Source organism: Poecilia reticulata, chromosome 9 (assembly GCF_904066995.2).
Source record: "Poecilia reticulata chromosome 9, P_reticulata-male-v2, whole genome shotgun sequence".
NCBI lineage: Eukaryota > Metazoa > Chordata > Actinopteri > Cyprinodontiformes > Poeciliidae > Poecilia > Poecilia reticulata.
This window is the reverse complement of record NC_088838.1, coordinates 1,816,381-1,841,023: the sequence shown is the minus strand read 5'-3', so window position 1 is coordinate 1,841,023 and position 24,643 is coordinate 1,816,381. Positions and strand designations below refer to the sequence as shown.

Below are 24,643 nucleotides of genomic sequence, written 5' to 3'. Positions count from 1 at the left end.
AATGTAAGACGGTGTGAGAAATATAAAATCAATTCTTGAAGTCTGATAACTTACATGGTCTTTCGTCGAATATAGGTCCGAAATGAAGATACCGTTCATTACTTTTGCGTTTTAAGAGCAAGTACTGAGAGTGTAAACTCCACACATATAGCAAAGGTCTTTCACTTGTCGAATTGTTTCTGTTATTCCCATTATTACCTGCAGGGGGACACGTAAGGTGAAATAAAAGAAGCTGAAAGTGAAACCAGGCTTCTTTAGAGCAGGCAGCCCGCCTTGTTAGCTCAGATTTACCAACTAAGCTGCAGAGAAATGACTTGTGATCGCAAAAAGGACGAGGTATGTTCATTTAAACTACTCCTCCAGGACCGCTGAGCGGTAGCTGAGCTTGTATTTTGTATAGAAACTAATGTTGTTATACTATTGTTATTAGTTTGACTCGCATAGCAACCAGCTTGTGTTTTTTAATGTCGTGTGTATTTAAAAAAAATAACAAACGAAGACTATTCTGTGGTATTCTACTTTGTTTGTTGAAAAGTGTGGCAAGTTGTCACTTAACACGGGAACAGGACTTCCTGTTGGAACGTTGATTTTCCGGTGTTATGGTGTTATGGTGGCTAAATTAACTGGTTGAAACCTATGCGCACCGCAGATGTTTCTAAATTGTAGGTGGCTGCATCAATGCCTGTTGAAAAATAGTACCTGTGTGACAAAACCGTTTGGAAAACTTTACTATAAATTCCATTTGAAACACAAATGTTTAAAGTTACATGTGAAAATTATGTTTCAAAAGAAGTGTCTACAGAACAGCATTCAGTGCGCTTCGAAAACGCCACATTTGAGCATAAACAGATCAATGAGAAACACCATCACGATGCTGAAGTTGGTTTCCAATTCTAGCTTCCGATTCGGGAAGTGGCTAAAGGGCGATTCCACTTAATTTTTCCACTACCTTCCGCATCTTTAATCGACTCTAGTTTAAAAACTACAACACCTAGACTCTTCAAACCTGGACTGGATTATTCTGTTCTAATAGAAGAATATTTAAAACCATGTTTGTGATTTGTGAAACCTTTTTCTGATTTATGAAATTTAAAAAAAGGGTGATTTCACCGCTATTCCTTTAACTTGGTCACACGAGGACTGCGCTAATCCAAATCTACAACACCTAGACTCTTCAAACCTGGACTGGATTATTCTGCTCTAATAGCAGAATATTGTTAACCATGTTTGGGATGTGTGAAACTTTTATCTGATTTGTGAAATTTCAAAACCATGTTTTTGGTCATGATCACACAAGATCTGCTTTAATTCCAAAACTAAAGGTCTACACCTAGACTCTTCAAACCTGGACTAAATTGTTCTGCTCTAATAACATAATATTTAGAACCATGTTTGTGATTTGTGAAATTATCTGATTTGCAAAACTTCAATAAAGGTTTATTTTACCACTTTTTTGCATGTGGGTTGCACTAGAACTGCTCCAGCTCCAAACCTACAACACCTCAACTGGATTATTCTAAATCAATAACAGAATATTTAGAACCATGTTTGGGATTTGTGAAACCTTTTTCTGATTTGTGAAACTTAAATAAAGGTTAATTTCAGACCTTTTTTGGATCTTGCTCACATGAGAGCTGCTCCAGCTCTAAAACTACCACCTAGACTCTTCAAACCTGGACTATATTATTCTGCTCTAATAGCAGAATACTTTAAATCCATGTTTGGGATTTGTGAAACCTTTATGTGATCTGTGAAACTTCACTAAAGATCAGATTACTATTCACACTTGTTCCATGCAGTTTTAAAAAAAAAAATTCAATTCTAATTCAAAACCACTTTATTAATCACAATGGGAAATTATTTTCCCATTGGGAGATGCTGGAGGGACTATGTCTCTCGGCTGGCTGGGAACGCCTTGGGATTCCCCCGGAGGAGCTGGAAGAAGTGGGGAGAGGGAAGTCTCGGACTCCCGTCTTAAGCTGCTGCCCCCGCGACCCGGCCCCAGATGAAGCGGAAGAAAATGGATGGATGGAGGTATGGATGGATCGGAATAATCCAGTTTATGTTTGAAGAGTATTGTGGTTTTGGAATTAAAGCAGATCTTGTGTAACCGACACAGGAAAAAAAGGGTCAAAATTTCCCTTTATTGAAGTTTCACAAATCAGAAAAAGGTTTCACAAATCACAAACATGGTTTTAAATATTCTGCTATTAGAGCAGAATACTCCAGTCCATGTTTGAAGAGTATAGGTGTTGTGGTTTTGGAATTAGAGCAGATCTTGTGTGACAGGCACAGAAATAAAGGGCCAAAATTGCCCTTTATTGTAGTTTCACAAATCAGATAAAAGTTTCACAAACCCCAAACATGATTATAAATATTGGAGCTGGAGCAGTTCTACCCAGATGCAAAAAAGTGGTAAAATCAGCCTTTATTGATTTTACCACTTTATTGAAGTTTCACAAATCTGATAAAAGTTTCACAAATCACAAACAAGGTTCTAAATATTTTGCTATTAGAGCAGAATAATGAAGTCCAGGTTTAAAGAGTCTAGGTGTTGTAGTTTTTAAACTAGAGTCGATTAAAGATGCGGAAGGTAGTGAAAAATTAAGTGGAATTGCCCTTTCCCGAATCGGAAGCTAGAATTGGAAACCAACTTTAGCTTCGTAACACAATCCCATTCACATTCAGGTTCACCAGAATAAACTAATTTCAACTAATGAATAACTGCAATGTAAACCTAAGTGGACAGTTTCTACTTTTTGTATCAGAAAAACATTGGAATTGACTCCCAAGTACCTGTAGTGTGAGTTGCTTAACACTTGTAGCCTACTGTGTGTTTTTGGCTAAGATCCTGTAATGCAACCACACTGTTTCTGAACTATTTTAGCGACACTACCCACAGTAAGTGTCACTAAAAAATAGGTTGGTGTCATTATATTTAATTTAAATTACATACCTGATGGTGTTGCTTGTGGTGTTTACATTTCCAAGAGATGAATATTAAGTAATATCAATAAGTTGTACTGCAATAAATTCTCATCTAAATGATATAAAGTTAACAGCCAATGTTGTAGTTGGTGGTGATATCCAAATGGACAAGCCAAAATTATAATAAATGCTCCTAGGTGATTCTTTTTTGAGGGCAACATTTTGGCTTCAAGACTTTTGGAAAAAATAGTATTACTTTTTAAAGTTTTAAATATTTTGTTACAACACTAACATGTTTAACAATAAGAAATGAATAATGGGCAAGCTCAGGGTTGTATAAATTAATAATTACATGTGTTTTTGTTGTTGTTTTTTTTAACCATTGTCTCTGAATGTGTGCCACCCGATTAGAGACATATAGACCACAAATAGTGGTCTTAAAGAGTGTGTCCCTTTTACTATATAATATGTTCTATTCTTGAAATTGTAACACATCATGTAGCTACGAATCATTTAACTATGTTTTTTTTTTACAAAACAAGGTTACCCATTATTACTGACGGCATAGAAAATATTGGTAATTTTAAAACCTTTTACCTATATGTGCACTTATTGGTCTTCAATTCCCAACATGGCACAGAACATTTCACAGTACCTAAGGTCTCTGTAATGATCTTTCATAAAAACATATTTTCAAACAGGGTGGAATGGAACATCACAGTGGATCATATCATAACAGAGTGGAAAATCAATGTCTCTGATTCTACAATCTAATAATGTTCATAATTGGTGCAGGATTGCCTCTTTCAAGTCAAAGCATGGGGAGAGTTTTTGTCCTCGCTCTCTTTGGCAAAAACAGGTGATATCCCTGTAGTGGATTTTCCCTTGACAGGTACTAGTGGATCCTCATTGCTCCCCTCACTGGAGTCGATGGGTGTGCCTAGTAAAATGAAAACAGACAGACATCTGTTAATACCTCAAACTACTTTGCAACACTATTCCATCATCTGACATTTTTATTTTACTTAAAATGATTACTTTTCACCCTAATTTCCACCCTTTTTGGTTCATGAACCTAACGGGGTGGAACACAACAGGGTGGAAAGTTTTTTACCTAATCTAGCTGTAGCTCTTTATGTAGTCAACATTTAGCTAGCTAACTTTCAACAGAATAACAAACCTTTAATGACTAAATCTAATATAATGGGGTTTTTTAACTCTACTGATTAAACATTTTCCACACTATCTTATCAGGGTGGAACTTTAAGGTTGACTCATATATATTTAAGATAAAAAATAGGGTTGAATTCACTTCAGAACCAATTGATGTCACTTTGATTAGATGGCTTTTATGGAATTTTAGTCATTTTGAAGGCAAAAAGGAAACATTCTAACAGGGTGGAAAGTTAGTACTGGGACTTCTATAATATGAAGAAAATATCAAATAAGAACAATAGTTTCAACAGATTTAATTGCATATTAAAATAGGGTTTAGTACAGTCAGTTAACTTATTGAAGAAAAACAAAAAATATATATTTTACAGTTTAAACTTCTTGAGGAAGTGAATTACACTGCACTGCAGACACAATGACATTAAGCGTGTGTGTCACCAAAATGGTGTGTAAAGTACAAAATAATATTTAAAATCCATTTAATTTATATTTGAATGATGGCAAACATCTAAATGTATAAAATACTTTGTTGTAAATATTTGGCACGTTTTAGAAAAAAATCATTGTAAGCAAAACATGGATCATGAAATGTTGCTGCAAAAAGGAATCACTCTCATTACTGTCAGATACCCCCAACAGCCATATCTGCAGTATTTCTCCATGTTAGGTGGCGCGCTGCTGCGGACAAGCAGCTGCTTGCTGTGGACTATTTAATGAGTGACAGTCAAACAGAGTCCTCAACGCAGATGTTTGTAAAAAAATTAGGTGGCTGTGTCGCTTCCTGATGAAAACACGACAAACGGCGTAAATAAACGGATTTGAAAATGTATCTACTTTCTCTAAGATCTCTTCAAAACATAATTCCTTGTATGTGAAGGAATATTCAAGAATATATTGAAAGGATACCAAAATATACAACCCTTCAAGAAGAGACTGTGCAAAACAGTCAGAATTTGTACTATTGTACTACAGCATAAAAATGCTGTAGTCCTTTAGCAGGAAGTGAATCATTGGAAGTCTCAGTTACTTGCGCGCCAACACTGAACCCACAATCAGCAAAATGAGTAAGAAACAGATCAGGTGTCTTTGGAAAGTTTCTTTGCAAAGGGAAAAAGGCCCAGAGAAGAGAAGAGACAGGAGAATAGATTTATCTCGGACCAGTAGGTGAGTCCCAGATTACAAGCCCGCTCTGCGTAACATGCGGCGACCGGTCTTGTGAGAAATTCTGTTCCCCTGTGAAAATCTGTTCCCCCTGTGTCGGGAGCGCGCATTGCAGCCAGAGAAGTGGATCCCACGGATCTGACCATATTCACAGCGCTTCTGATCGATTTCTCGGTAAAAACTACTCATATAATCATGTCAATGTTGTAACTTTCAGTTTAATCGGCAGCTATCGAAATAAAAATACATACATAAATAAACGAGGTCTTGTGTGGAGGTCTTTTTACGCTGTTTTGTGTTACTTTAAACGCGAAGTGAATCGATCTTTTTTTCAACTTTTGTCTCGTAAGCCTGACAAATAAGTCAGTCAACAAACACAGATTTCCAACACGTTGTGTGCATTTATAATTTTTCATTTCTGACAAAGGAGGAGGAGGGAAGCTGGCCGATACCAGGGTACAAAAATAAAGACTTCCTGAAAAGATCAGAGTATAAACTTTTTGGTAAATCCCGTTCTAATGTAAAATATGACATTACTGGATTAAGGAAATGTCTAGTATGCTATCACACATAATATTTTTTGAGAATTTGGAAACAGGTGCTTTTTATTTCTCAAAGTTATTGGAGAAGAGGAGAGAATGGATATTTCAGCTGCCTGAAATAATGTGTCCGGCCTCTCTAAAATGGAAACAAATTAATTTACCTGAAAAGTTTTTACTGTGTTCATTCCCCTTATGATCAATAAGAAATCCTGTGATTTTCATAACATTTGCTCTTTTTTTGCCAAAGTTAGGATGGGGGAACAAAATATCTTAAGCACCTGATAAAATCTGTTCCCCCTCTCTAAAATGGAAACAAATTAATTTACCTGCAAAGTCTTTTACTGTGTTAATTCCCCTTATGATCAATATTAAATCCTGCAAGTTTGAAAACATTTGCTCTTTTTTTGCCAAAGTTTGGATGGGGGAACAAAATATCTTAAGCGCCTGATAAAATCTGTTCCCCCTCTCTAAAATGGAAACACATTAATTTACCTGAAAAGTCTTTTACTGTGTTCATTCCCCTTATAATCAATAAGAAATCCTGTAATTTTCATAACATTTGCTCTTTTTTTGCCAAAGTTTGGATGGGGGAACAAAATATCTTAAGCGCCTGATAAAATCTGTTCCCCCTCTCTAAAATGGAAACACATTAATTTACCTGAAAAGTCTTTTACTGTGTTCATTCCCCTTATAATCAATAAGAAATCCTGTAATTTTCATAACATTTGCTCTTTTTTTGCCAAAGTTAGGACGGGGGAACAAAATATCTTAAGGGCCTGATAAAATCTGTTCCCCCTCTCTAAAATGGAAACACATTAATTTAACTGAAAAGTCTTTTACTGTGCTCATCCCCCTTATGATCAATATGAAATCCTGTGATTTTCATAACATTTGCTCTTTTTTGCCAAAGTTAGGATGGGGGAACAAAATATCTTAAGCACCTGATAAAATCTGTTCCCCCTCTCTAAAATGGAAACAAATTAATTTACCTGCAAAGTCTTTTACTGTGTTAATTCCCCTTATGATCAATATTAAATCCTGCAAGTTTGAAAACATTTGCTCTTTTTTTGCCAAAGTTAGGATGGGGGAACAAAATATCTTAAGCACCTGATAAAATCTGTTCCCCTTCTCTAAAATGGAAACAAATTAATTTACCTGCAAAGTCTTTTACTGTGTTAATTCCCCTTATGATCAATATTAAATCCTGCAAGTTTGAAAACATTTGCTCTTTTTTTGCCAAAGTTAGGATGGGGGAACAAAATATCTTAAGCACCTGATAAAATCTGTTCCCCCTCTCTAAAATGGAAACAAATTAATTTACCTGCAAAGTCTTTTACTGTGTTAATTCCCCTTATGATCAATATTAAATCCTGCAAGTTTGAAAACATTTGCTCTTTTTTTGCCAAAGTTAGGATGGGGGAACAAAATATCTTAAGCACCTGATAAAATCTGTTCCCCCTCTCTAAAATGGAAACAAATTAATTTACCTGAAAAGTCTTTTACTGTGTTCATTCCCCTTATAATCAATAAGAAATCTTGTGATTTTCATAACATTTGCTCTTTTTTTGACAAAGTTAGGATGGGGGAACAAAATATCTTAAGCACCTGATAAAATCTGTTCCCCCTCTCTAAAATGGAAAAAAACTTAATTTACCTGAAAAGTCTTTTACTGTGTTCATTCCCCTTATGATCAATAATAAATCCTACAAGTTTTAAAACATTTGCTCTTTTTTGACAAAGTTAGGATGGGGGAACAAAATATCATAAGCGCCTGATAAAATCGGTTCCCCCTCTCTAAAATGGAAACACATTAATTTACCTGAAAAGTCTTTTACTGTGTTTATTCCCCTTATGATCAACAATAATTCCTGTGATTTTCATAACAATTGCTCTTTTTTTGACAAAAGTAGGATGGGGGAACAAAATATTTTAAGCGCCTGATAAAATCTGTTCCCCCTCTCTAAAATGGAAAACAAAGAATTTACCTGCAAGTCTTTTACTGTTTTCATTCCTCTTATTATCAACAATATTTCCTGTGATTTTCATAACATTTGCTCTTTAAAATAAAGTGTTAAAGCGGGGGAACCGTTTATTTTAAATGTCTGTAATGATCCATTCTCCCCGTAACATTGGAATAAATAAATACATTCTATTAATTCTTTATTATTTTTCCATATAAAGTTTGAAGTCCCAAATGGTTTAAATAAATATGACTGTTTCACAATCTTTATTAAATGTATTTTATGTTTAAATATTTATCAACAAATTTAGGAATTTTTTTTTCTGATATTGCATCTAACAAAGTACATTACAATATAAAGACATACGGTGTTTTCTGGAAAGTCAAAAATCACGTGACACTATTCCTTCAATCAATTATGGAAATATCCATGTCCGCTCGGTGTTTGGCAGGTTATCACTTTTTGCTTTATGTTAAGCCAAATATTTCATTAATATAAGGTAGCTATGGAAAGATGGTTTAAATCACACAATGAAGTGCAAATATTTTAAAAACACAGTAAAAGACTTTGCAGGTAAATTAATTTGTTTCCATTTTAGAGAGGGGGAACAGATTTTATCAGGCCCTTAAGATATTTTGTTCCCCCGTCCTAACTTTGGCAAAAAAGAGCAAATGTTATGAAAATCACAGGATTTCTTATTGATTATAAGGGGAATGAACACAGTAAAAGACTTTTCAGGTAAATTAATGTGTTTCCATTTTAGAGAGGGGGAACAGATTTTATCAGGCGCTTAAGATATTTTGTTGCCCCATCCAAACTTTGGCAAAAAAAGAGCAAATGTTATGAAAATCACAGGATTTCTTATTGATTATAAGGGGAATTAACACAGTAAAAGACTTTTCAGGTAAATTAATGTGTTTCCATTTTAGAGAGGGGGAACAGATTTTATCAGGCGCTTAAGATATTTTGTTCCCCCATCCAAACTTTGGCCACAAAAGAGCAAATGTTTTCAAACTTGCAGGATTTATTATTGATCATAAGGGGAATGAACGCAGTAAAAGACTTTTTAGGTAAATTAAGTTGTTTCCATTTTAGAGAGGGGGAACAGATTTTATCAGGCACTTAAGATATTTTGTTCCCCCATCCTAACTTTGGCAAAAAAAGAGCAAATGTTATGAAAATCACAGGAATTATTGTTGATGATAAGAGGAATGAACACAGTAAAAACTTTTCAGGTAAATTAATTTGTTTCCATTTTAAGGGGGGGAACAGATTTTATCAGGCTCTTAAGATATTTTGTTCCCCCATCCTAACTTTGTCAATAAAAGAGCAAATGTTATGAAAATCACAGGAATTATTGTTGATTATAAGAGGAATGAACACAGTAAAAGACTTTTCAGGTAAATTAATTTGTTTCCATTTTAAGGGGGGGAACAGATTTTATCAGGCGCTTAAAATATTTTGTTCCCCCATGCTAACTTTGTCAATAAAAGAGCAAATGTTATGAAAATCACAGGAATTATTGTTGATGATAAGAGGAATGAACACAGTAAAATACTTTTCAGGTAAATTAATTTGTTTCCATTTTAAGGGGGGAACAGATTTTATCAGGCGCTTAAAATATTTTGTTCCCCCATGCTAACTTTGTCAATAAAAGAGCAAATGTTATGAAAATCACAGGAATTATTGTTGATGATAAGAGGAATGAACACAGTAAAAGACTTTTCAGGTAAATTAATTTGTTTCCATTTTAGAGAGGGGGAACAGATTTTATCAGGCGCTTAAGATATTTTGTTCCCCCATCCTAACTTTGGCAAAAGAGCAAATGTTTTCAAACTTGCAGGATTTATTATTGATCATAAGGGGAATGAACACAGTAAAAGACTTTTTAGGTAAATTAAGTTGTTTCCATTTTAGAGAGGGGGAACAGATTTTATCAGGCACTTAAGATATTTTGTTCCCCCATCCTAACTTTGGCAAAAAAAGAGCAAATGTTATGAAAATCACAGGAATTATTGTTGATGATAAGAGGAATGAACACAGTAAAAACTTTTCAGGTAAATTAATTTGTTTCCATTTTAAGGGGGGGAACAGATTTTATCAGGCTCTTAAGATATTTTGTTCCCCCATCCTAACTTTGTCAATAAAAGAGCAAATGTTATGAAAATCACAGGAATTATTGTTGATTATAAGAGGAATGAACACAGTAAAAGACTTTTCAGGTAAATTAATTTGTTTCCATTTTAAGGGGGGAACAGATTTTATCAGGCGCTTAAAATATTTTGTTCCCCCATGCTAACTTTGTCAATAAAAGAGCAAATGTTATGAAAATCACAGGAATTATTGTTGATGATAAGAGGAATGAACACAGTAAAATACTTTTCAGGTAAAATAATTTGTTTCCATTTTAAGGGGGGGAACAGATTTTATCAGGCGCTTAAAATATTTTGTTCCCCCATGCTAACTTTGTCAATAAAAGAGCAAATGTTATGAAAATCACAGGAATTATTGTTGATGATAAGAGGAATGAACACAGTAAAAGACTTTTCAGGTAAATTAATTTGTTTCCATTTTAGAGAGGGGGAACAGATTTTATCAGGCGCTTAAGATATTTTGTTCCCCCATCCTAACTTTGGCAAAAGAGCAAATGTTTTCAAACTTGCAGGATTTCTTATTTATCATAAGGGGAATAAACACAGCAAAAGACTTGCAGGTAAATTAATTTGTTTCCTTTTTATAGAGGGCGAACACATTATTTCAGGCAGCTGAAATATCCATCTTCTCCTCTTCCCCTCCAATGCCTTTGTGAAATAAAAAGCACCTGTTTCCAAATTCTCAAAAAATATTATGTGTGATACCATACTAGACATTTCCTTAATCCAGTAATGTCATATTTTACATTACAACGGGATTTACCAAAACGTTTACACTCTGATCTTTTCAGGAAGTCTTTATTTTTTTGCCCTGCTATCGGCCAGCTTCCCTCCTCCTCCTTTATGAGAAATGAAAAATTATAAATGCACACAACGTGTTGGAAACCTGTGTTTGTTGACTGACTTATTTGTCAGGCTTACGAGACAAAAGCTGAAAAAAGATCGATTCACTTCGCGTTTAAAATAACACAAAACAGCGTAAAAAGACCTCCACACAAGACCTCGTTTATTTATGTATGTATTTTTATTTTGATAGCTGCCGATTAAACTGAAAGTTACAACAGTGACGTGATCATATGAGTGGTTTTACCGAGAAATCGATCAGAAGCGCCGTGAATATGGTCAGATCCGCCGGATCCACTTCTCTGGCTGCTATGCGCGCTCCCGACACAGGGGGAACAGATTTTCTCAGGGGAACAGAATTTCTCACAAGACCGGCTGCTAATGAGGCAATGAAGCTTCATGCTGCTTTGCCACATAGAGACCAAGCACGCTGTGCTCAAGTAACACACCTCGAGTGTTATTGTCTCATCACTCCCAGATGGGACCGTCTCGTTGCAGAGAAACAAGCTTAGGGCTCCTGTTAGTCAGTATCGTGAGTTAAAATTTTCACGAAAGTAAAATGTTCGTTTTTTGTGGCGCTTCTGTATTTTATTTTGAAGGGGTATTTAAACGTTACCATAGCGACCAAAGTCAGAGAGCGTTTGGGCAGTGGTCGAGAGGAGATGAGTAGAGATTGTGAGTCTTAAGTCTGGTTTGAACGGCATAAGAATTGTCGGCCGATTCTCCAAACCTCTGTGACCACAGAGCTGATAAAAGAACAACAGGTTCGATCGTTTCGTGTCTCCAAGGCAGGAGCAACACGAACCGATTCCACTCACGAACATCCCGATTCCAGAGGATAATCCAGTAAAACCTCCCAACATAGCGGGAATTTAGAATAACCAAACACGGATGACGATGTAGAAGCAACAGTGAGTCATTTTAAGAGATAAAAGACGTAACAAAAAGAAAAGGCGGTGGATGAAAGACGACGGTAGCAGCCGCTGTATTTGCTGCTCTACGATTTGGAGGTGACTGTGTTTTTTCATAGTTAACATTTTTAACTGAATAAACATAATAATGACCTTTAGATTTAATAATAAACATTTCCACATATCATCTCCGATATCTACAGGACTCTCAGTTGCGGGATATGTCAGCTGTTTGGGATTCCCCTCTGTTCTTACGTCACCGCAATTTCTGATTGGCTACCTGTCACATTCAACAGGTTGTATTCTCGTTCCTCCGCTCCCCCCCGGGCCGCAACAAAATTTCCAAGTCTTGACTGGTCCGCACTAATAAAAAGGTTGGGAACCACTGCTTTAGCACATGCTAGTAGCAACACGAAGGATCAGCACTTTTACTGTTACAGTTACCTTTCGGAAACTACCGTAATCAGTTCTGTTAAATCTAATCTTGGCAATTTTTTCTTTTTCAACCCTAATAAATGTGATATTCAATTGACCTGTTATGACTCAAATTTTGGGTGTCCGCCCCCCGCTGCTGCTGTTGCATCGGTGTTGGAGCGCCAGAGATATCTGCGGCTTAGATGTGTATGTTTACTGGTTTAAAAAAAAACTTTGGGGTTGTGGCTTATAGTCCAGTGCGGCTCATAGTTCGTAAAATACAGACTATAATCCTTCCTGGATTTATTCTGTGAAGAACCCAGAGAGGGTTATTTGGTTATTATTTCATTAATAGTGTTATTTATTTCCTGACTTTTGTTATGTGAAGAACCCAGAGACGGTTATTTGATTGTGCTTTCTGGAAAACAATATATATTTTACATTTAGGCAGTCCTGCAATCATCACATTTTTTCTGTTACAAACTGACTCCGGCCCCCCACCAGATAAGGGAAAAGTTATGTGGCCCTCACAGAAAAAAGTTTGGGGACCCCTGCACTAAACCATAAATGCAGATGGAGGTCCAATGATCCTACCTGTCATTGGTTCTTATCCAACCTGGCGCTTTAAGAAGCAGACCTGGATTAACTGGTGACACTTTCAGAATCTGTTTGAGGGAAGATTTCAACCGACTTCCAATGGAAAAGTAAATAAGTCAATTGTTTTTTCATCGTCTCTTATGGTTGAATGTTAATGTCACTTGATGAAAAGAATAAAGATGTTTAGTTAAATTATGAGGAAAAAATATCAACAATAAAGAATAACACTTCTACATAGATCTGCCATGTCTTCTGTAAATGAACTAGAAAATGAGATACAACATAGCCAGTCGATCTTTTTAAACATTTTATTTTAAATTATATGTCTCTTCAACATTTATGTTGGCTTTCAGGGATTATTATTTGCTTTGAGATCTGTTTATGGCATCTTGAGATCTATTTTGATCTTCCCTCAGGTTCAACCTCTGAACCGACACATAAGTCAGGACAAGTTCTGTGTAATGTAGATGTTTTGGTGGTTTTGGAAATTAATTTTTAAAAAAGCAACATACAATATTAGACCAATAAAAGTCTTTCTAATTAGTTATTCTTGACATCTTAATTGGTGTCTTAGGGAATCGAATAGTATTTTTGCAAAGATTTGTAGTTCTTTAAGCTTATTGCATTGTTTATTTCCTGGCTTGGTTAAAGGGTCCTAAAAAGCCACTCCCACTGAAACATCTGTCTCTCCCAGGTGCCACCACCAGTTAATTCGTAACACCGGCATAAGATCCCACACATCTTGTTTGTACCAACTCTCCATCATCATCCTATTATACCCTATTCCTGGAAACGGATACCAGCTGAATTCTAATATAGTCCCTGTTAGATAGAACTCTTTACATTATAAGGATGCTCGGGCTGCAAATTTGTATTTTTAGAGAATTTACAGATAAATGAATAAAACCTAGGCATTTTAATTTTGTTTTAATTCAAATCACTAAACTGGCCTGCCTGCAGGCCAGACCTGTCTCCCATTGAAAATGTGTTGCTCATTATGAAGCGCAAAATACCATAACTGAAACCAGAGACTGCTGAACAACTGAAGTTGTACATGCACCAAGAATAAAAAAGAATTCCACTTAAAACTTCAACCGTTAGTGTCCCCAGTTCCGAAACGCTTATTGATTGCTAAAAGGAAAGATGATGTAAACAAGTCCCGGTCCCAACTTTTTTGGATTGTTTTGCAGGCATCAAATTCTAAATAAGTGAATATTTCCAAAAAATAAAAATAAAGCTTATCCATTTGAGCACTACATATCATGTCTTTGATGTCAATTCAATTAAATATTGGTTGAAAAGGATTTGCAAATAATTGTATTCTGTTTTTGTTTATACTTTACACAATGTCCTAATGTCATTGGAATTCTGGTTGTACTTATGGTGAAATTCTTTGTTGGAAACTCTTTTTTACTTTTTTTTGAAGTAGTGACTAAAAAAAACTATGCATAGCTGACCATGAACATAAATAAAACCCAGATAGCTTGAACCTGCTTTGTGATGTCTGACACCTGGTCAGGTAAAAGGACTGGTCTGAAATGCAGTCAAACAAAATAAAAATGACTTGAACTTGAAGTCATGAGAAAATCTGTCTTTGTCAGTCATAAAAACAGAAGTGGAGTTCATTTTATCTTGGATCTAAATATGATCTCCTAAAAAACTGAATAGGTTTTAATATACTTTGTGACCGGCATAGGTAGTCAAACAACACTGTATGTTATACTTTATTTTTCTGGACTTATTAAATGACTTAAACTGTTTTGTTCTGTTGCAGATTATCACAGACATTACTCTGATCATTGATGAAGAGATGATTGGAGACATAAATGTTAAAAAGTGGATTAATGATAACTACTGCCCTGAGAAAACTGCGTCCTGTTATAGAGTGTTCAGTAGAGACTTTAATAAGGTGCAGCAGCTCGTAAAGCGACTGTCAGGACATCTTTCTAGTCCTGGAACACAAGGACAGACTGCTCCTCCAACTCCCTGTGCTGCAACATGTTCAGTACCTGTGAACAGAGTTGTGATGGAATACATAAAAAAAAAATATGACGAAAAACTAAAGAAAATTCTAGGCCATTTTGTCATTGAGTTCAAAGCAGCAAACAGTGACCCCCATAGCACAGTACAGGTTAACTTCAGAGCCCCAAGAAAACCAGCTTACTCTTCTGACAGGGTGCATCTGGATTTTGTGAGGCAGAGGTTCATCATTTTCTACCAGAGAACTGCCTCTGACCTGCAACTAATATCTCTTCATGTGACTCCACATCAAGCTGAGGATCTGCAGAGAAAGTTTCCTCTCCTGTTTTTTAAATCAGGCTCCAGCAAAGACACAGCAGTCTGTGGACCTTTTGCACATGTTCAAAAACTGAAAGAGTTTATTTCTCAAAATCCAAAGGGTTCAGGCAACAGTCCAGTTAAAAGGGATCCAGCAAGAAGTCAAAGCTATAAATCATCTGCTCCTTCACCCAAACTAAGTAAACCTCCTGGCAACGAGACATGTCCAATTTGTATGGAGCCAATCCCACCAGAGAAGAAAAAGGCCCTGCAGTGCATGCATTCCTTCTGCAAAGACTGTCTCCAAAGAGCCTTTGACTACAAACCTGTTTGTCCTATCTGTGGGGAGGTGTACGGGACCTTGAAGGGGACACAGCCTGATGGAGGGACAATGGACATCAGGACATCCTCTGCCTCCTTACCTGGATATGAGAGACATGGAACATTAGTCATCCATTATCACATTCCAAGTGGAATTCAAAAGGTAAGAGCAAAGCTGCACTCATCAAAGTTCATCATCTCCCAAAGACTTTGTCTTTGGGAGATGATGAAGTGTGTCTGTTGTTGCTTTGGTATCCCATCAAAACAAGTTTGCAAACACAGCTGAAGATGCACTTCTTTGACAGAGGATTAAGGCCAGACTATGAGAATAAAGTGTCATAGTCTTTATATTATGAGAATATATTCTCACAATATTCTCTGAATATTATGAGAATATATAATTAATATTCACAGAAAAAAGGCGTCTCGATACTTAAGATCTGAAATGACCAGCTTTCTTCAAAATAGACATAATTACTTGGATAATGACTTTAAAGTCCTTGTACTGATAATATTTTTTACTAACATGTTAAAATGTCCTTACTTTTAAAACTGATACCAATGTATAACTTCACAAGATGCTCCACACTCCCAATTTTAATAAAGCAGAAAAACTGCTTTTAGATAAATAGATAGATAAATCTTTATTGTCATTGTCACAAGAACAACGAAATTTAAAAATTGCCGTAAGTCAGTGCATATGCTAAAAAAAAGAAAACTTGTGTCACACTTTACATGTACTGTAAGAAATACATAACAAGTAGGTGATAAAATAAAACTAATAAATAAGAATAACCACATTCTCACACACATCATTCATAATGATTAATGGTTATTTGATTGCATTTAGTTTTGTTATTGCTGTAGGATAAAAACTGTCTCTGAATCGGTTAGTTCTTGTTCTGATTGCTCTGTATCGTCTGCCTGAAGGCATCAGTGTAAACAGAGAATATCCGGGGTGAGAAGTGTCCTTTGTGATGAGTTGTGCCTTTTTTAGACAGCGGTCACTGTGCAAGTCCTCCAGTGAGGGGAGAGAACAGCCAATGATTTTTTTGGGCTGTATTCACAACCCTTTGTAGAGCTTTCCTTTGAGCCGCAGTGCTGTTGTTATACCATACGCAGATACAGTAAGTCAGTATGCTGTCTATGGAGCACCTGTAAAAGGACACCAGCAGTTTCTCCTTGATGTTGTTCTTCCTGAGAACCCTCAGGAAGTAAAGTCTTTGCTGGGCCTTTTTTATCAGCTCGAAGGTGTTCACGTTCCATGTGAGGCCCTGCTCAATGTGGACCCCCAGAAAACGAAAGTCAGCTACCCTTTCCACACATTTTCCCCCAATGTGTAGTGGTTTGATGTCCGTTCTTTTCCTCCTGTAATCTATTATGAGTTCTTTTGTCTTTGTGCTGTTGAGGAGCAGATTGTTCTCCCTGCACCACACTGACAGCCGCTCCACCTCATCTCTATAGGTGGAGCTCTATATGTGTGAGCTTCCATAAAAATAAAATTTTATTTGGCTAATTTTACGACTTTATTCTCTTAACAAGACTTCATTCTCATGATTTCAAAAAAATTCTCTTGGTGTGGTCCTAATACTCATTTGTACACGTCAAAGGTTATTATTTCTGTTTATGGGTCCATCAACAACTTTATTCTTAATCAGAAAACCATTCCAATTCCACTCTGCTAAAGATCAGTTTGATCTTTATACCAAATCTATTTTAGGTGTACACTCGTACAATAAGTACGTAAGTTGTAGTTTTGAGGATTAATTTTATTGTTGAACAACTCCAGGGCTCTTGGTTAATCCAAAATGTTAATAACCTCTCAAACCTGAATATTTAAGAAAGTAAAACTGAGATTTTGGCTTTGTTAGGACAACATCTATGTGTGAACGATTTGAGTGCAGAATTATGCAACTGATTTAAGAATGAAAACTTTCCCATCTCACTCTTTTATTGTCATCCATTAAAGTGAGAATAATAAACACAACTCAAAATTGACAAGCATTTCTAATATTTAAAAAATATGTCAGTGACCAATATAGCCACCTTTCTTTTCATTAACAGTTGTAAGCCTTCCATTCAAGGAGTCTGTTGGTTTCTTGAACTGTTGATGATCAACTTTTCATGCAGCAGCAATGACAGCCTCCCAGACACTGTTCAGAGATGTGAACTGTTTTCATTCACCATAAATCTCTTGTTTAAGAAGGGCCCACAAGTTCTCAAGGAGATTTAGGTCTGGTGAGGGAGGGGTCACTTCATTATTCTTTCATCATTTAATGCTTTTACTGGTAGTCACATAGTGGAGTATTTTCATGCTTGATGGAGCATTGTCTTGCATAACAATCATGGTTCTCTTGAAAGATGCAAACTTTTTCCTGTACCACTGCTTTAAGAAAGTATTTTCTAAAAACTGGCAGCAGGGAAGGGAGTTGATTTTGAGACCATTTTCAAACTGAAAACAAGCTCATCTTTAATAATACCAGCCCATATCAGTACCTACCTCCACCTTGTTGGTGTTTGATGCGAAGTGGAGCTCTGTGCCCATTACTGATCCAGCCACAGACCCATCCATCTGATCCGTCAAGAGTCACTCTCATCTCATCAGTCCATAAAACTTTTGAAAAATCCATCTTCAGATCTGTCTTGGCTCAGTCTTGGCGTTTCAACTTATGTCTTGTTCAGTGGTGGTCTGGTTTCAGTCTTCCTTACTGTGCCCATGTCTCTGAGCTCTGAACATCTTGTATGTCTGGGTACTCCAGGTATGTTGCAGTTCTGGAATATGACAACACTGGAAGATAATGGGCTCCTGGCAGCTTCACGTTTGATTTTTCTCAAATCTTTATCAGTTAATTTATGTTTTTATTCTCAACTTGTTTCTTGAAACCCTATTGACTATTTGCAGAAAAAACTTTTGATGGTTCTGTGATCACTCCCCAATGTCTTAGCAGTTTCAAGAGTGCCGCTTCCCTCTAAAAGACTTTTTACAATTTTGGACTTTACAGAGTAACTTAAATCTCTTTTATTGGCCAATTTTGCCAGAAGAAAAGAAGCTGCTTAATACCCAGATAGCACACAATGTTAAATCAATGTTGAAAAATAGTTAGAATCGTTGAGTTTTGGTTGAAGTCGACAAATGACGATGCATCGACCATCAAACAATCATCCAATCAAACCGTTGAAACTGTGTCAATGAATCAATGTTGTTTTGTCGTTGAAATCTAATGACTGAAATGCCGAGGTCTGATAAATGGTTAATTTTTGGTTGAAGTCGACAAATGATGGTGGATCAACTATAAAACACACTCTAAAAAGAAAATAGTTGAACCAACTAAATTGAATTGTTTCTGTAGGTAACAAGCAATTCAATTAAGTTTATCCAACTGAATTTATTAAGTTTATCCAACTTAATTTACTAAGTTTAACCAATTCAATATATTATAATCATCCAACTCAATTTAATTTATTTTTAACAAATTTATTAAGTATGTTTAAGATAACAGATTTAAGTCAGTCTTACTCAAATCATTTAGTTTACTTCGAAAATGGTAAATAAACTTGCATAGCACTTTTCCAGTCATTTTGACCACTGAAAGTGCTTTACACTAGAGTCACATTCACACATTTATTTAATGCACAGATCAGTTGGGGTTAAGTGCCCAGGGATCATATTGACATGTGGCAGGAGGGAGCTGGAATTGAACTGTCAACCTTCTGATCACAAGACAACTGCTCTACCCACAGAGCAACGGTGGCCAACCAGGGAATCTGTCCCTGGTTAGCTTTAGTCATTGTGTCAGACGAGGGATCCAAATGTGGTATCAAACTTAATTATTTCAAGTAAAGTCAAAGTGAATCCAGTGTGTTTCAGCACTGGTCCTCCAAGCCCTGCAAGTTTTAGGTATTTCCCTAATTCGGCAAACATGATTTTAATTGATGTCTGATTAACAGGGTTTTGCTGAAATTGAAAACACACAGGTCAGTTTGCCTTGAGGACAAGGTTTGGGGAAGAACTCGTAACCTAAATGTTCAATCAACGTAAGCTGATTTTCACACCCCTCTACACACACCCCTTTCCCCCCACCACCCACCCCTCACCTGGGCCCATCTACCCCTCAATCTCCTCCCCCTTTCCACTCTCCTCCCCTCCTCCTTGGGCTCCAGGTGAAACAATTTTAATTTTAGGTGAGGGTTTTAAATTTTCACATTTTATTTTGTTAAAGATTTTTTTCGCTCTAGTGGCCTTTATTTGATAGTTAATTGACAAGAAAGGGGGAAGTCATACAGCAAAGGTTGCCAAGGTCGGGAATCGAACCTGCAGGGGTGGGCAACTCCAGGCGTCGAGGGCCGGTCTTCTGCAACTTTTGGATGCGTTTCTACTTCAACACACCTGAGTCAAATAATAAGGTCGTTAGCAGGACTCTGGAGAACCTGCCTGAACAGAGGAGGTGATTCAGCTATTGAATCACCTCCTCAATAGCTGAGGGATGTCTCCCTCTACCAGGGATGTCTCCCTGGTAGACATCCCTGGTAGAGGGATGGTAAAACAGGGATGTCTCCCTGCTCTACCAGGGAGACATTAAGAGTTGCAAGGACACCGGCCCTCGAGGACCAGGATTGCCCACCCATGTGTGCAATCTGTGCAGTTTGTTGCACCCCTCATCACCTCCTCATCTCCCCCTACTCACACCCACTTGCTCCTCTCAGCCTTCCCCTTTTTACCCCCTCTCATCCCTTCTTCCCTCCCCCCATCCTTGAGCTCTGGGTCAGAACATTTTATTACTAAGTGGGGGTTAATCATGTTTCAAATTACGCACTACATGTTGAGAACATTGGGTTGTGATTCCTTTATGTACATTTTCTTACTTGTCTGTAAATATTATTACTGACTGTGCATAATGTGTTGACACGAAAACATCTACAAGTCTCTACTAGGAGTTGTACAGTCTGACTCCCCCTTTTTACACTAGTGTTTTGTCCCAACCAAACAGCCATTTTGCTGCTGGCTTGTTTGCAACCGGCTTCTGAATTGAATTCTCCTCTGAGCAGTTTTATGGTAAGTTTCTCAATATTACTTTGATCTTAAATGTATTTATTGAAAAAATAAGGGCATTGTTTTGTGCCCATAGTAATCCTGATTATTTTGGGGCAAAACAGATATTTTTAATAATTGAGGTCATATCTCATTTTGTAGTATTTTCATCCTGCCCAGCGCTCCAGGCCTAAGTATGAAATCCTGCGAGATTTTGTGAGATTTGAGTTTTTAAAATAGAGTGGGGGCTTATTGTTTGGTCTGGGAGAGCATGTGGTGGACAAGGAAGTGTAAGGCTGGCTGCTCCAGGTAGGCTTTAAATTGTTGTGATAGTAATCACTTGTTTTTCATTTTTTATTATGATGTGCTTAGGGACGTGCTTAAACGTGTCTCTGTTCCAGAACAACTGAGTTAGATGATTGCATGACAGTCTGCAGCCATCAAGAAGTGCAGAAGGTTGTTAATCATCCACAGATTCCATCCAGGTGAGGCAGAAAAGAAACACTTAAAACATGTGAGGCAGGTGAAACACTGAACTAAACCTGCTAATGGCTGATTCAGTCTGTTGATTCTTGGGTTGGTAACTGGTTAAACTAAACTAAACTGAACTGGACTATTATTACTGGTGTGGGATCTTTATCAGCACGTGAACATTTTGTAATGAATTTAATAAACTTATTTGAAAATATTTGTAGTTGATTGAAGATTAACCAGCTATTTTATGGAAGTTTATTCTGTATAAATTATAAATAATTTTTCCAACTACAGTATAAATCACCTTTTGCTCCATTTATCTGTCTCTGGTGTGTTAAATAAACCCTGATCCTCCCTGAGTTTTATCTTTAGGTTTTCTGATAAACAGCCTTTATTTTAAATATTGATTCCCTCATTTTAACATGAGTGCAGCATCATAAATCCTACACTAGACTGCAGCTTCATAGGTAAATGTAGTTGTATACGTAAACATTAAGATAAATATTAATGAACAGATAAGATAAAAATTAACTTAACAGTGAGTGTACATGGGGAACTATATGGTTAGTATTTGTTCAGACCTGTAACCAGTACACTGTTTAATATTTCAATGTCTTTCAGAACTTTTCAAATGTTTATCATATTTCTAACTGGCACCTTCCTCCCTTTTATTTTTGTGTTTTTCAGCCGTTGCTCTGCAGTTTGACCAAAAGCTGACTCTTGAAGACTGCAGTAAAACTGTCAAGAAGTGGCTTCATTACAAGCCAGAATGAGAGGAAGACATCGCAAGGAATCAGTGACGCCAGCCAGAGTGAAACTGGGGTTACCACAACTTGTACCGTTTCCCTGGTTCATACAGTACAAAGCTTAACCTCATGGACTCTGTTCTTCTGTGGACAATAGACTGTTATTCTGACAGTCAAAATGGAGTCAAATATGTTTAAATATCTGTCCCTCTTTTCTTAAATAAAATGTTATATCAAACCTATGTTGTCATTTTTAAACTTTTGTACACAGTTTCTTCAACACCAGTGAAGAAACTTTTAGTGGTATGTTACTTCAGACCTAAAAATGTACATAAATCCTTAGCTTTCATTCAATATGAAATCAACCCAAATCTGCATGTAGAACCACATTCAGATGAAGGTTGAATCAACATTGTTTCCTGACTAATTCAATGTAAAATCAACTGAAATGTGTCCAGATCCTCGTTCAGATGATGGTTAAATCAACATTGATTCCTGACTGATTCAATGTAGAATCAACACAAATATGCATGCAGATCCACAGTCAAATGAGTGTTGAATCAACATTGATTCAATGTAAAATAAACAGAAATATGTGTGCAGAACCACATTCAGATGGTTGAATCAATGTTGATCCCTAACTGATTCAATGCAATATCAACATAAATATGCATGTAAATTGACATACAAATGATGGTTGAATCAACATTGATATAATGTCAGTTATGGTTGAAACCCAAACGTTGATTCAACATACAAGTCACCGACCACTTTCAATGTTGTTTCAATGTTAGCGTTCAACGTTGATTCAATGTTTCTGGCTGACATTGATTCAATGTTGTTTCAATCATTTTGTGCTATCTGGGTAATTAGGCAGATAGCTGGTGGGTGTTGATTTCCTTAGGCCCCACCCTCCCTCATTAAACAAATACACATCAGCTGATGTGTTCATATTCAATAAGCATTCAAGTTTATACAAATGAAGTTTGAAAGTATGCATAAAAATTCTGATATAACTTACCTAATAATTGTGCACACAGTGTATTGTCTGAAGTTTGCGCATACTTTCTATAATTATTCAGTATAATTACGTACTAATTTACTGATTTATTCAATTATTTTCCAGAGTACATTAATTCTACTTAAAGCAACCTTTTTTAAGGTTTAACCCTATAACATAAAGAAGCTAGATTTTTAGGATCTAGATGCACCAAGTAACTACTTCATGAAGTTAACCATACTATTTAATTTATGGTTATTTGTTGATGCTCTGATTAAACTAATTATGAAGAAAATTATCTAAAGTAACATTCCTGACAATACTACTATTTCTTTTAAGGTTGACAAAACGTCATGTTACAATAAATCAGATTATTTTCATATCACAATTCTGATTTATTTATTATTTCTTTACAATAATCAAACCATATGATAAATGCCCATCCTTAGATAAAACTTGTATTGCAAAACTAAAAATACTACTAGAATATGGGAGTGTGAGATTACGTTTAAATGTTCCAAGTAATAGTGATTCCATTTCCCAAAGCACGCTCCCTGAGCATTATCTCTGTCATAAGGACTTAGATTTGGAAACAACAGTGAAAGTCCATCCAGTTGGCCAAATTATTGGCAAGAAGAGTTTGAATTCACCCGATCAATCCTTTGCTTACATGCATCCATAATAATTTCACATGAATGTCTGTGCATGTGCAGCTTTAATCCCGAGAAAGCAATTTTCTGTATCTGTTACAAATAATTTTGCTCCTTAAGGACAGTTAGCCTGCTGATATACAGAGGTATTAGGAAGTAGTAGCTTTTATCTGGGCACAATCACATGACATCTTGAGATGACTTTTAAAATAAAAATCTTTTGCAGGAGGAGCATCCAAACCCTGGTCAACCATTCGAAGGTGCATCCCGAACCGCCTACCTTCCAGACTCCTTTGAAGGAAGGAAAGTCCTGGAACTGCTCAGGAAAGCCTTTAATCAGAGGCTCATCTTCACTATTGGTCAATCCAGCACCAGTGGCAGGAACAATATGGTGACTTGGAATGATATTCACCACAAGACATCAGTGCATGGAGGACCAACTTCGTAAGGACTGCTTATGGCCTTATATTACATATTTATTAATTACTTAATGAGCTTTTAATGACCTTCGACCATAAATCATTTGGTGTACAGGACTTAATAACCATAGGCACAGACTTAGTGGCGTTCCTCAAAGTAAATTCCCTGAGTAAGTTGTGGTCAGTAGTGGTCAGGATGTTTCATAAGCTACTATCTTAAAAATATCATAAATAAAAAATGAAAACAAAGCTGACGTATCCAAGTGGTAATAGATGTGACCTAGAGTCTGATTATTGGAGGTTGACACTAGCACCAAGCTGATGGATTTGTTTTCCTGTTTGCAGCTATGGATACCCAGATCCTGATTACCTCAACCGAGTCCAAGAAGAGCTAAAAGCCAAAGGCATTAAATAGGAATAAATTTAAGGTCTTGAAATTGATTAAAGCAAAGGTAACATTTTACCAGCATAGAAAGAGCCATGTACAATAACCTCACTGCTTAACATATTAAACATGTGATGTAATTCCAGAATTGTCAGTATATTTACATTATTCTTGAATGTATTCTGTTATTTCAGCTGCATTTTGTGCTTTTTTAGAGTCATTTCTGTTGATCAAGTTATTAATAGAAACTGTACATCTACACTGTCTTTCCTAATTAATTGAAATGTATTCAGTCTAATATTTCTGATAAAATTATCTTAAAGGACTGGTTCTCAATCCCAGTCCTCAGGAACCACCATGCATGTTTCAGGTGTATGGTAACAATACTTGAATGATGAACAGGCTTCTGGCATGCAAAGAGGTTATGGAGTCATTTGAATCAGGTTTTCTGGAACCGAGACATATCTAAAACATGCAGGGCAGGTGGACCAGAAGACCAGGATTGAGAAACACTCTAATAAAGCATGGCAACATCTTTTCTGGGTTCAAATCCTTGGCAAGCAAGGATGATTGATAATCCTAGTTATTAAACAATTCAGTCAAGTTCAGGTTATTATTCAAATTAGCTTAAAAATTATCTAAGAAAACCCAGAAGATTG

The 24,643-nt window shown here is 36.4% G+C and overlaps 1 protein-coding gene across 1 annotated transcript; it reads left to right on the top strand.

Moving 5' to 3' along the window:
* Positions 1-210: 210 nt before the first annotated feature.
* On the top strand, positions 211-24,132 carry LOC103469642 (E3 ubiquitin-protein ligase DTX3L). The gene is made up of 4 exons (XM_008417425.3): positions 211-336; positions 14,458-15,444; positions 23,407-23,624; positions 23,945-24,132. Exons 1-4 carry the CDS (start codon positions 310-312, stop codon positions 24,012-24,014), a joined length of 1,302 nt encoding a protein of 433 aa, XP_008415647.1. The 5' UTR covers positions 211-309; the 3' UTR covers positions 24,015-24,132.
* The last annotated feature ends 511 nt before the right edge of the window (positions 24,133-24,643 follow it).